This window comes from Oryctolagus cuniculus, chromosome 14 (assembly GCF_964237555.1).
Source record: "Oryctolagus cuniculus chromosome 14, mOryCun1.1, whole genome shotgun sequence".
Taxonomy (NCBI): Eukaryota; Metazoa; Chordata; class Mammalia; order Lagomorpha; family Leporidae; genus Oryctolagus; species Oryctolagus cuniculus.
In genome coordinates, this window is record NC_091445.1 from 17,691,152 (window position 1) to 17,705,497 (window position 14,346).

The 14,346-nt window shown below is 45.4% G+C and overlaps 1 protein-coding gene across 17 annotated transcripts in view; it reads right to left on the reverse strand.

Annotated features, from left to right (window-relative positions):
- MCTP1 (multiple C2 and transmembrane domain containing 1) overlaps nt 1-14,346 on the reverse strand; it is a 627,604-nt gene that overhangs the window by 414,919 nt on the left and 198,339 nt on the right. For 2 of the 17 annotated variants that reach the window (XM_070056467.1, XM_051853983.2), the window contains exon 1: nt 1,019-2,702. The exons of 10 other annotated variants lie outside the window; for them this stretch is intronic. In XM_070056467.1, the coding sequence (XP_069912568.1) occupies nt 1,019-1,075 (57 nt within the window). In that variant the 5' untranslated portion in view covers nt 1,076-2,702. Of the gene's footprint in view, nt 1-1,018; nt 6,347-14,346 lie in introns of those variants that run through there. 5 more of the 17 variants (XR_011381927.1, XR_011381930.1, XM_070056468.1 and 2 more) reach the window with 5 other exon arrangements.

The window sequence follows — 14,346 nt, forward strand, 5'->3', positions numbered from 1 at the left end:
TGAGGCGGTAGATACAGTCATGGAAAAAGACAGAAGGAGACAAAGACGTTAGCTGTCCATCTCCAGCGTCTCTGGTTCTGGCTTGACCAGGAATCCCAAGCGTCAGACACACGCAAGGCAAGCAGCAACCACCAGGTGTGAGTGACAGTAGCAGGCTCTCCCATTCAGCCTGTCACTCTCACTTATTCCCTTTGAATTCATTTGAGAAATAGAAGATCTACTCCGAAATCCTTGTTTGATGAGGTCCTTCTCTTACTGGGTCAGGACAGATTTTTTAGCAGGTACTTGAGAGTCCTGCCAGACAAAGGTCAATCGTGGGCTTTAAAGAATTTGAGAAATAAACCTCTCTTTCACTCTCTGCCACCCGATTTATTCCTATTCACGCAATTTATAAATGAATGTCTCCAACAGCAGCTGAGCAGGTAGGCTGTGAAAAACAAACTCATACGCATTTCAAAACAAACACATCAGGCAGGAGTTTATAAATCCGGTAGCCTTTCACTTAAACGGAAAGGCAACTACTAAAAGACAAAAGACTTCCACTACTTCTCCACTGTAAACTTTCTACGAAGACCACCTTTCATTTCGATGGAGAAATATAATCACTGATCTAGAATTATTCAGGACAACCTTCAAGCACAATCATAAAAATATTATATATATTTCACATTTTACCAAGATCACAGAGTAGCAAAAAGAAGAGTAATTGAGACCCTGGTAGTATTTAACTCTTTTAAAAATAATCTAAAACTAAACCAGTCTAAAGCTTCTACAATGTTTCCCTTCCTCAGGCACTATATATTTCATGAACACCTATTCTAAAAGGAATATGATCTTTAAAGTGAGTATCTCACAAATGGATTGTCCTGTAACTTCAAAAGTACTTGCATTAGATTCTCAAATGCCATCTCCAGTCCCTTGTGAGAAGACATTTTCTGTGGCACAATGACAGACTAAAACTGCTACAATCATTTAAGGCTTCACAGTCCAATGAGTAAACCAAAAATATGGTACTTACCTTCTGACAAATAAGTGGCAAATTGCAGGCACTTTTCAGCTTACAGCTATCTAGCATAGTTGGTTAGAAATGAACCAAACATCTTTCACTCCAGGGAGAGAACTGCATCTCCAGACTTGGCTGCCTTCACTGAACACCAGCAAGAGAAGCTGCTCACCTCCAAGCCAGAGCAACAGCCTCCTGCACAGAGCACTTGCTGCTCTGAACTGCAGCAAGTTAGAATGAAAGGAAGAGAACCCGTGATGTTTAAATACCCTTGCTTCAGATTCACAGGATATGACTCAACTCTCACACCAGTAGGGGAAGAGTTCTCTTCACGAAACTGTTAGTACAGGTTGCATAACAAACATCACATCTGGGGGTCCTCAAAGGCTCACAGGCTAATATTTAACCTTGCACCTGCTACATCTAACACGCATCTGCTTAGCAGTCAATCTCCTATGACACAAGCCACGATGAAAAATGAGAATAACACTGCATGCGCGCGCGCGCGCACACACACACACACACACAAATTCTGCTTGCTCTCTGCAGTGAATTAATTTAATGTTATTAAAAGTGGGTGAACTTGCCAGCACCCTGACAGACATATCAAAAAGAGGCACGCCGAAGCCAGGAACATTACCACCAGTACCAAAACAATGTGTAGAATAAAACTCTGTCTCAACATGCAAACAGGGGCGACTTTTACAGCACGACAGAACCTCCTGCACTACGGAGAGGGTGGCACTAGATCTCCGTGATCTGCTGTAGCTCCCCACAGAAATCCTGCCCTTTGCTGCCATGACCTTGGGTTGCTAGCTCTGCCCACCCCCCGAACTCAGTCTTCCTTTACCTGTTTTGTGCTCATTTCTAAGGGAACATGACTAATGATGTAGCTCCTCTAAGCAATGTGTCAGTGTTCTGTGCTTTCTCTACCAGCCATTACCCCTGAATTCTGAGCTCTGTTAAGTTTGATCACACGCTGAATTTTTATATTTGGACATCTCAGTCAGTACACATGAGGACTGAGCTCCTCAGAGGAGACCTACTACATACATTTCAGTCAGTACCTATTTCAGACTTAGATCCCTGGAGAGACATCTACCACAAAAATTCAGTTGCAATCACCTTCAGGAAGAGGAAAAACAGATGAAAAACACATGTTAATAACAGCAAATAGACCGAAGCTACCAAGAACAGAACTAAGAAATAGAAACATGTTTGTGGAAAACATATTATGAAAACACGATGCATGCTGTTCAATTTGCACCAAACACAGTTATCTTTTTTATTTTTTTTAATATTCAATGGATAGTGGAGACAAAGAGTGAGAGTGGAAACACTCGCATTTGAATGCCAGTTCACGTCCCAGATGTCCAAAATAGGCAGGGCTAGGCCAGGTCAAAGAGAGGAGCCAGGTCTCCCACGTGAGTATCAGGAACTCAATTACTTGGGCCATCACTGCTGCCTCCCATGGTCTACAGTAGTAGGAAACTGGAATCAGTAGCCTGAGCCAGGAATAGGATGTAGGCACGCCAATATTAGACAGGGGCCTCTTAAGTGTAGGCTAAATACCTGCTCCCTAAACTTAGCTTTTAAAAAATGATTTATTTATTATCTATTCATTTGAAAAGCAGAGTTACAGAGAGAGGGAAAGAGAGAGGGAAAGAGGAACAGATAGAGACATTCCATCTGCTGGTTCACTCCCCAGATGGCTGCAATGGCTGAGCTGGGCCAAGCAGAAGCCATCTAGATCTCCCATATCGGTAGCAGGGGCCCAAGGACTTGGACCATCTTCCACTGCTTTCCCAGGCACATTAGCAGGAAGCTGGATCAGAAGCAAAACAATCAGGACTCGAACTGCCACTCTGATATGGGATTCCAGTGTCACAGCCTGGCTTAACCCACTGTACCACAATGTGCCCCCCCATAAACTTATCTTTTAATGCCGTTCTTCACAAGATGTTTGATGTGTTTTCATATTACTTTGGAAGTGAATGTATATTTTAGCCTTAAATTAATTCTATTTGAACAAGCTACATTCAAGTGCTCAATGGCCACACGTGGCAAGTGGTACTCTACCGCAGAGAGTAATTGTAGAACTGAACCTGCTTTCTTGGTCTCCAGGTTGCAATTCACATGTTCTGTCTACAGAAAAGTCTTCCTTAGCCACTTTCCCTGAAATTTCCTTCTCCAATTACTTCTCATCTGATGATCTTTTTATCTCCTTCATAGTATATCACAGCCTGGAATGTTCTTTTTTCTTCTTATTTGACAGGTAGAGTTATAGACAATAAGTGAGAGAGACACAGAAAAAGGTCTTCCTTCCATTGGTTCACTCCCCAAATGGCTGCTCTCCAAAGATGAATGCTTTCCTGGGTTAGCTTCTCTTATTCCCATGTACACATGATTGTTTTATTTAGATATGTGCACATCCATAAACAAGACAGTGATTTGCATGTTTGAAGCTTTGTTAACAATGGTCTCAGGGCTGATGTTGTTCTGTGGCAGGTTAAGCTGCCACCCGGGACTCCAACATCCCACATGGGCCCTGGTTTGTGTCCCAGCAGCTCCACTTCTGATGCAGCTCCCTGCTGTTGTGCATGGGAAATCAGCAGAAGATGGTTCAAGTCCTTGCATCACTGTTACCCACATGGCAGGCCCAGATGAGGCTCCTGGCCAGCGCTGCGCCAATCCAAAGCCAGGAGCCAGGTACAGGGGCCCAAGCACTTGGGCCATCCTCCACTGCTTTCCTGGGCCACAGCAGAGAGCTGGACTGGAAGAGGATCAACCAGGACTAGAACAGGCACCCATATGGGATGCCAGCACTGCAGGTGGAAGATTAACCAAATGAGGCACGGTGCCGGCCCCCATGTTCTTTTTTTTATTTGTTTACCTATTTCTAGTCTGTGGCCTCAACAAGAATGTAAGAAAACCGAGTGCAGGTAACTTGTTGTAATCAATATTTCATTCCCAGCCACTGGCACAGTACACAGCAGAATTTAAACAGCATTGTTCTATAAATAAATAAAATATATATTTTCTGCTATGGTTTGGAAAATAATGTAGTAAGATATGTGTTTATCACATCAATGGATTTTTAGTAAATGTATTTGACAACATTTTTCTGAACTGAAAGACTGCCTCTTTTTAAAAACATCAATAATACCCAATCTGTAACATGATTCACCCTCACATATAATGTTTTATATAAACAACATACTCATCTCATTAGCTTAACAAAGATTATGAAAATACTTAGAATGTTTTGGCATGTATGACACCAATCTAGATACTATTAGAATGTCTATTTTTCCCTGGTTCACCACAAACAAAACAAAACAAACAAAAAACCAACTCCATGAGATCGGTGAATATTAACCATTGAGCTATGGTGCTAGAGACAAGATGTCCCAGGCTGGTCCAGCGAGAGCCAGCCTCTTCAGTCTCATCGATGGAGGGAAAATGTAGTAGGTAAAGGTGTATTTGCCAACACATGATGTGAGACTCTGAAAATGAGGCCAATCAAAAGGAAAGCAAAGCCAAAGACATGAAGGCCAATTCCTGACAATACGATTGTAATTCCCGGATCCTGGCATGCACTAAGGCTCATCCGTCCTCTACTGCAATGATGGATGTACCAGAATGTTCACTGCAGGACTGCTTTTATTGGTGAAAACCCAGGAAATCTGCAATGAGACATGAGCAGTGGAAATGCTAAATAAATATGGGTCAACCATTCTATGGGCTACCGTGAGGAATTTTTAAAGACAATGAGGTTATCTAGATGTACAGCCACATAGAATTTCTCCCAAATGTGAAGCATGAACAATGTGTGGCGGACAAATGCAAGATCCTGGTTATGAGGACGTGAATTCTTCCATGCAAAGCAATAGAGCAGAGGCTGGAAGACATCGCATCACCTGTGGATAGGTGGTTATGTCTGGGAAAGAAATGAGAAGAGAGGGTGCAGGACAGAAAGATCCAATCATGTCATGCGCCTCGTTAGTGCATAAATCTTACAAAGGAAAGACAAATGCATACATTCCCTGGGTTACTTGAAAAGCATATGTTTCTTGCTCAAAATAATCAGTTAGTATTATACATCTGCATACCCTGCTACATTATAGCCACTCTAAGTGACTGTCCTGCATCTTAAAACAATGTAACAGAGGTAAAATCATTCTTCTGCACTCCCCTACTCTTTAAGCACTTCAACTGGTATTCTTGGATTTTTCAGTCCGGTTAAATGCTATGCCAAAGAGAGGACAGAAACAAAGACTGGAGAGGGGGTGGTCTTGGGAAAGAGGGAAACAGACAGCGAGCTACGTTAGAAGCTCCAGTGGACCTTCTGACACTGGCCATGGTCTTTGATTTTCCTTTTGTCTTGGCTTCCTGCAACCTCTTTCATTGGCTTCATAAAACACAGCTTGAATGTACTCAACTGCAAACATCAACAGTCCAACATTTATAATAACATGAGTTATATTAATTCAGTTGGTCTTGGATCAGAATAAACAAAGTTGTTTATGCAGAGCTCACTGAAAGATTTCTGGCTTTGGAATTGGACACAACAATTGCTTTCCTGACTGACTCAAAATTTAGACCTTTTCTTGCTTTTCTAGCTTGTTCTGGTTCTCAGAAATCCTCATTTTATCTTGGGTTTGTTGATCACATCTCCTCCATCTCTGTTTCTCTAGATCTCACAACGCTCTCTGTGCAAAAATGACACAGTTAGTGGTGCTTACAGTTTGAGACAGCAGCTGGGGCCCTCACAGCTGGCCTGGCCATCCAGGACTGGAAGTTACACAGTGCTGACAAACTCACGCAAACCCATCCACCCTCCTACCTTGAGCCTCCCAGTCTGCGGACATTCTCCTCGCCTCTGCTTACAATCTGAACATTATCCCAAATTTGCTTCAGCTTTTCTAGAAGAAATGAAACATTAGTGAGAGATTCGAAGCCCTGCTCTACTCTCTCTGTCCTCTCTCTCCAAAGATGAATGCTTTCCTGGGTTAGCTTCTCTTATTCCCATGTACACATGCTTGTTTTATTTAGATATGTGCACATCCATAAACAAGACAGTGATTTGCATGTTTGAAGCTTTGTTAACAATGATCTCAGGGCCGATGTTGTTGTGTGGTGAGTTAAGCTGCCACCTGGGACTCCAACATCCCACATGGGCACTGGTTCATGTCCCAGCAGCTCCACTTCTGATCCAGCTCCCTGCTGTTGTGCATGGGAAATCAGCAGAAGATGGTCCAACTCCTTGCATCACTGTTACCCGCATGGCAGGCCCAGATGAGGCTCCTGGCTCCTGGTTTCAATCTGGTCCAGCTCTGGCTGTTGTGGTCATTTGGGATTGAAACAGCAAATGGAAGATCCCCCCCCACACCCGCCCCCTGTAACTCTGCCTTTCAAATAAGTAACGCAAACTTCAGAAATCTTTGGGAAAAAAAGAAAAAGAGAATGGTCTCATAGTATACAACCTTTAAATTGCTTTTTCTCATACTGAGCATTGTCTTCTTGAGATTTCTGTGAAGTTCTACATAGTTCATTCTTTGGAGCTGGCTTATAGAATTCCAAAGTATGTATTCATTCTACCAACAGTGGACACTTAGGTTGTTTTTAATTTGTTGCTGTCGTGGAACTATCAACTTCTTGAACAAGTGCAAGAATGTCTCCAAGGATGGATTCCTAGGAACAGAATTCTGGGATCACAGGATGTACACAGCTCCCCTTTCACTAGGTATAGCCAAACTGCATCCCATCACAAACTGACTAACTTACAACCCAGCTGGCAGTGTGTGAGGGCTCTGCGCACATGTACTCTCGCAAACAATCTATAGTATTGTTACTCCAGAAGATGACCCATCAAGAGTCCCGATATTCCAACTCAACATTTGTTATTTGTGATTGGTTTACAACCTCATTGCTCTAATTCAGATTTCTATAAGATGGAAGTGGAAAATGGTGTCTTGTTATCATTGGCATTTTTCATACTGGGTTGTTTGCTTTTATCCTTGCATGTTTTTAGAAAGTCTTTATATATTACAGTTCTATTCTTCTGGTTGTGTGAATTATAAACAACTCCCCTTTCTGGGTGGTTTGTTTAGCCATTATTTGTTATACCTCTTAACATTTTTTATTTTAAAATATATGGTTTGTTTTTGAAATATTTATTATTCTCATCATTTACTGATACTTCTTGAGTCAAATGGATGAAAATGAGGGCAGCACTTCACCCTAGCACTTAAGACAGTAGTTGAGATGCCTGCATCCCACATTGGAGTGTCTGGGCTCCAACCTCAGCTCTGGCTCCTAAATCCAGCTTCCTATAAATGAAGACTCTGGGAGGCAGTGAGGTATGGATCAAGTAACTGGGTTCCTGTCACACACGTGATGAGACCTGGATTGAGTTTCCAAGCTCCTAGCTTTGAACCTGGCTCGGCCCCACCTATCACAAGCTTTTGCGGAATCTGTCTCTCTGAATAAAAAAGAATCAAGTGTTTTTCAGCCACTGTTCTTGAAGCATGATCAACAGTGTCAGATGGTATATCTAAAGGAGAACAGAGACAAACTTCTATTGCCTCTGAACAGTTCAGTTCACCATTTTTTGAGCACCTGCTGTATACCCCATATTGCATTGGAGGGCACAAACACAGGGATGATACACTCAGACAATGTGCGGTCTAATTGAGGAAAAAGACCTCTAAGTAGGATGTGGAAGGATTAGAGAAGTAATCATGCCAGAGACTCTGCTAGGGCATCCTGTAACTTATTAACAGTTTAACCAAAACACAGGGAATATCACTCTGTGAAAAACATACAAGGTACTACGGACTCAGAGAGAAGACAATATGCATGACATTTTACACCAATGATCTTTAAGACAAGGGGGCTGATGTTATGTTCCAGGGGATTAAGCCACGGCCCACAGTGCCAGTATCCCATGTGAGCGCTGGCTGGAGTCCCAGCTGCTCCACTTCAGACCCAGCTCCCTGCTAATGTACCTAGAAGAGCAGGAGAGTATGGTTCAAGTGCTTTGGCCCCTGTCACCCAAGTGGGAGACTAGGATGGGGTTCCAGTCTCCTGGCTCAGTCCTGTCCACTGTGGTGATTTGGGGAGTGTACCAGTAGGTAGAAGATCTTTTTTTTTTTTTTTGACAGGCAGAGTGGACAGTGAGAGAGAGACAGACAGAAAGGTCTTCCTTTTGCCATTGGTTCGCCCTCCAATGGCCACTGCGGCTGGCGCGCTGTGGCCAGCACATTGTGATGATCCGAAGGCAGGAGCCAGGTGCTTCTCCTGGTCTCCCATGTGGGTGCAGGGCCCAAGCACTTGGGCCATCCTCCACTGCACTTCCAGGCCATAGCAGAGAGCTGGCCTGGAAGAGGGGCAACTGGAACAGAATCCGGCGCCCCAACCGGGACTAGAACCTGGTGTGCCAGCACCGCAGGCAGAGGATTAGCCTAGTGACCCATGGCGCCCGCCTAGAAGATCTTTCTTTCTCTCTCTCTAACTTGCCTGTCAAATAAGTAAGTCTTAAAAAGTGGGGAGGGGAGGGAGGCAGGGAGGCCGGTGCTATGGCATAGCAGGTAAAGCCACCACCTACAATGCTGGCTTCCTATATGGGTACCAGTTCAAGTCCCAGCTGCTCCACTTTCAATCCAGCTCTCTGCTATGGCCTGGGAAAGCAGTGGAAGTTGGCCCAAGTGCTTGGGCCCCTGCACCCATGTAGGAGACCTGGAAGAAGCTCCTGGCTCCTGGTTTCAGATGGGCTCAGCTTCAGCTGTTGTAGCCATTTGGGGAGTGAACCAGTGGAAGGAAGACCTCTTTCTCTGTATCTCTCTCTGTCTGTAACTCTACCTTTCAAATAAATCTTAAAAAAAAAAAAAGATATATAATGGTCAAACCTGAGGTAGCATGCACATGTGAGATATACCTAAGAACCTGAGATGCCATTTATATTTTCTGAAGTAAATCTGTTTTCCCAGACAGATCACTCAGAAACTAACCTTAATTTATTTAGAAGATTAATGAGAATTAAATTGGGTTAGGAGGCAGATTATTCATTTGATGAAAAAATGTTTCTTAGGAGACAAATTCATTTTTACAACCAGTGATCCAAGCACATGACATTTTCTGCACTCATTAGAGACAAATTAATAAAAAGGCGTCTAGTTCTTAAGGAATCCTAATGGTGCCCACAGCTCCCTGTATCCGATTATTAAAATTTATAACACTGAAGCTAAAAATAAGCTCCTGCTCCTTAAGTCCCATGATAAATATGTTTCCAAATGGTGCATGCGAAAGCATCTCTGTTTCCAAACAATGCATGCGAAAGCATCTCTCTTGTAAGTACAGATGCCGACACTGGTTTCCCTTAGTTCAGGGTAGAGCCGTAGCCGTAAAGAGAGCAGGACAGGAGAGTGCCGAGTGTGCCTGGCCCGAGAGGAAGACAAAGCTCTGGAGCTGGACCCAGAAGAGTGGCCATCAGCACCATGTGTTTCCTGGGGGAGGAGGAAGGGTGTTCCACTTCCTTAAAGCCGGGAGCTTTCCACCCCAGCCTCCCAATCACTGTAACCCTCCAGGACTTACAAAGGAAAATGAGCTTTCCTGCTTGGGGGAGCAGTGACGTGAATCTGCAAACGAGAAAAGAAGCCTTCCATGTGAGACTTACACTTTGTAATAAAAACACAGCAGGTCAGAGCACAGATAAATGAAGGCAGCTTCAGCTGTCAGGGTGAAGCAAACTCAAACGCCTCAAGGCATGTACATTAGCAGCCAGGAAAGCAGACCAATGTCCTGCACCCTGGGAGGCAGCAGCGGTGGGGGGCGGCAGGGGGGGCGGTGGGGAGGGGGATCACAGGGAACTGAATGAGGGGCAGGACTCCAGCCTCCACCCAGGGGGGCTGCATTGAGTCTCTGCTCAGCCCCAAAGCAATGAAACAGCTCTGGATTTTTTGAAGAAATTCTACAGATCTAGATTGTGAAATGAATACTCCTGATTTTCAAAAATGCTATTTGTTACCTACTTGAAAGCAGAATGACAGGGTAGGGGTGGGTTGGGGGGGAAGAGAGAGAGAGGGAAAGAGAGAGATAGTCTGTGGTTCACTCCCCAAACTCTCACAACAGTCAGGGCTGGGCCATGCGGAAGCTAGGAGCCCACATCTCCATCTGGGTCTCTCACACAGGTGGCAGGGGCTCAAGCACATTCCCGGCATGCACCAGCAAGAAGCCGAATCAGAAGCGGAATAGCAAGGACTTGAACCCAGTACTCTGATATGCAATGTGGGGCAACCCAAGTGGTGGCTGAAACCATAGCACCGCGAAGCCTGCCCAAACTCCTGATTTTTAAATCTTAGCTTTAGGGTCAGTGCTGTGGCATAGCAGGTGACGCTACCACCTGCAGAGCTGGCATCCCATATGGGTACTGGTATCCTCTCCCTCAGCCCAGCTCTGGCCACTGCAGAGCCCTCTCCCTCTCCCTCTCCCTCTCCCTCTCCCTCTCCCTCTCCCTCTCCCTCTCCCTCTCCCTCTCCCTCTCCCTCTCCCTACCAGAAGAGGGGTAAAAACCAGTCTGAGAAACCAGCATAGTCAGGAGCTGTCTGAAAGCTGAGGCAGGGAGCAGTAGGCTGGCGGCAGCACCCCTCCTACACTGCAGGTGCCTCTTGAATTCTATTGTGCCTGGAGGTCCAGGAACAATCTATCGGCTCTTCTGATTAGAACTGGGGATACTTTAACCCTGAGGGACCTAGGGAGCAACTCAACAGCTATGCCTCTCATTGTAAATAAATAAACCCACAGCCTGGGTGGAGCTTTGCTCTCCCAGTGGCCAGCCTACATGCACAAAATGGGCACAGGGCTGCCTGCCGGTCTCCGGCAGTTTCACTTCCTCTCATAAATGCCAACACTGGCATTCTGATCTTGCCCGTCTGATCCGGGAGCATGGTTAACATGAATCCAGCTCAGGAGGGCAGATGTGCTGTGAAACTGCTGACATGTGGGGTTCCTGGGCCCACAGGGCTTCGGGCCAGACTGTGGATAGCAGAGAGAGGCAAATACCCCAACCCAAGGCCACTCTGTGAAGCCCCTGGGCACCTTGAACAATTTATATGACAACTTTGCTTTCTCTCATTCTACCTCCAGGAGAAAGGCTCCTAACCTGGTCTCTGGGTAAAGAGAAACGACCTAAAAATGTGAAGTGAGCAATTAAAGATAAACCCAAATGAACAGGGACAGAAAGCTTGCAGAAATGCAAGTGTTTGTAAGCATTGGTGGCAGAGAACAGGCAGCTTGCTGCATGCTTGCTAAAGACCAGCCCCTCTGCAGGTGCAACTCTGTGGCAATTATTTTACAAAGGAGGAAACTGAGGTATAAGGAGGTGAATTGGACCATATGCACACATTTAACAAGTGGTGGGGGTGGAGATAAGAACTTGCACTTTTGGGGTGGGCACTGTGGCACAGTAGGTTAAACTACCAGCATGCCATACTGGAGCACAGGTTCCTGCTAACCAGTTTCTGTTCCAGCTTCCTGTTAATGTGCCTGGAAGGCAGTGGGTGATGGCCCAAGCATTTGGGCTCCAGCCATCCACATGGAAGACCCAGATGGAGTTCTGTGTTCCTGACTTTGGTCTGGCCCAGCCCCAGCTGTTGCAAGCACTTGAGGAGTAAATCATTAGATGCAATCTCCCTCTCTCTGTCTCTCCTTTTCTCTCTGTGTTGTCTGTATACTTTAGTCTTTTTTTTTTCCTTACACCAACCATGGATTTTACAAAAACTGCTCTCACTAGTTTACCAAGGTTAACTCATTTAGTTCTCACAGTAACCCTATAGATGGACACTATAATATCCCCATTCAAGTAAGGAAGTGGAGGTAGAGAGAAGTCAAGTTACTTGGCCAAGACTGCACAGCTTGGCAGGAGGATTAAAGAGGTCGGAGCCCAGGCTCTCAGTCTGCGCTGTTCCTTACAAAGCTTGCTCGGAAGAAGTGATGAGTATCCCAAGTTTAAATACTAATTTCAGGGCTAGAACAAGTGCAATTTCTCAGGAGGATGGATGGAAACACAAGGGAAAGAAATCTCTCAGGTCACATCGTTTCTCTTTATTATGGCCCACTTAGAAAAACTGCAATTTTTCTTCTGGATTTAAGAGCTAGGGAGCAAGCCACCGCCATCAAGTGTTACGGGCCTGGGTACAATGGCTCTTAGGAGACATATATTGAAGGCGGGTGACAAATTTAAGTCCGTATTTTTCTCCTCAACACTGCAGAGGGAATGAAAGGAACATTTTTCTTTTCTGTGCTGATAAATCCTGCAAGGTATAGCCGGCAGAAATCTTTACTTTTCAGGAATCTGAATATTCCCGAGTTTAATGTAAAAGTCATTTTCTCCTAGGAGTTGAGCAAGTTTAACTTCAGAATTAAAATGCTTTGACTCTGATGAAGTAGATGGGGATCGACCCCCCACATGAAACCCAACTTTCTGTTGAACTTCAATTGTTGAAGTTTCAGATCCACATATTGCCAGCACCCACTAAGGAGAATTTTCCTACTAAGGTAGGAAAATAACACCTTCTGACCCACACTGTCAATGCGAAAGAAACTTCTCTATTTCAACAGCGAGTGGTTCCTACCCCAGCTGAACAATGCAGTGGACATTCTCTCAGCTGTGGTCTAAAAAGTTTCCTCCAACTTGAACCCAGAACGCCGCTGAAGCTGGTCATTGGCTTGATGAGGTAAATTATCTGCTTCCAGAAACCATCACCATGCGAGACACAGCAAGCAAAGAACTACTTCATCCCATGACACCAGCCACAGAGGGATCATCATTACTCCTATCCTGCAGGCCTCTGTCTTCCACCCATAGTCCACCCATTTTCATTTTTATTTTATTTTTGACAGGCAGAGTGGACAGTGAGAGAGAGAGAGAGAGAGACAGAGAAAAAGGTCTTCCTTTACCGTTGGTTCACCCCCCCAATGGCTGCTGTGGCCGGCGCACCACGCTGATCAGATGGCAGGAGCCAGGAGCCAGGTACTTCTCCTGGTCTCCCATGGGGTACAGGGCCCAAGCACCTGGGCCATCCTCCACTGCCCTCCCGGGCCACAGCAGAGAGCTGGCCTGGAAGAGGGGCAACCGGGACATAATCTGGCGCCCCGACCGAGACTAGAACCGGGTGTGCCGGCGCCGCAGGTGGATGATTAGCCTAGTGAGCCGTGGCACCGGCCAGTCCACCCATTTTTGATCAGTACAATTTTCTTGATCTGGTTATGAAAACAAAGCTTACTCTCTTAGCAGGATGACTTTTGAGTGCCATATTCAGAGTTCTCCACACAGCTCTGACTCCGCCTCTGCCTTAGGATGCTACTTTGTTTTATCCACCTGTCTCTCTTACCTGTCTCTCACTCCTCCTTTTACTCCTCTCCACACCACACAGGCACTTTAAGCGTTCTGAAGCAATGCCTGAGGCCATGACTCATGGCAGTTAAGAGAGTGTGTTTGGAATCAGACGACCTAGCATAAACTACGTCTACGGCAGTTCCATAGTGTGGTCCTCGTCGTCAGCATCTTCATCATCATTATACGTTTAATTCTGAATCATGTACCTTTGAGGTGAGAAATAAAAAATGATTTAAAATTTATAAATTACCTAGGTTTTGACCAGTGGCTTCATTTTCAAAAATGTACATGCTAATTCTGCCAGCAGTTAGCAACTGCATTTTTTGTTTGTTGTAAAGATTTATGTATTTATTTGAAAGGCAGAGTTACTGAGATGCAGAGGCAGAGAGAAAGAGAGACAGTCTTCCATCCACTGGTTCACTCCCCAAATGGCCACAATGGCTGGAGCTCCACCAAACTGAAGCCAGGAGCTAGGAGCTTCTTCCAGGTTTCCCACAAGGTGCAGGGGCCCAAGGACTTGGACCATCTTCCCCTGCTTTCCCAGGCCCATTAGCAGGGAGCTAGATGGGAAGTGGAACAGCCAGGACTTGAACAGGTGCCCATATGGGATGCTGGCACTGCAGGCGGTGGCTTTACCTACTAAGCTACAGTGCCAGCCCCAATAAGCTTATCTTTTAAATCCATTTCCCACCAACATTTTAAAGTACCCTCGTGTGTGTGTGTGTGTTCATACATTTTAATATATGCATTAACAAAGTCACTGAACCCTCTGCTCCAGCCACTGGGAAATCAGACAACATGGGAGACCAGGATAAGTACCTAGCTCCTGCCATCGGATCAGCGCGGTGCGCCAGCCGCAGCGCGCCGGCCGCCGCGGCCATTGGAGGGTGAACCAACGGCAAAGGAAGACCTTTCTCTCTGTCTCTGTCTCACTGTCCACTCTGCC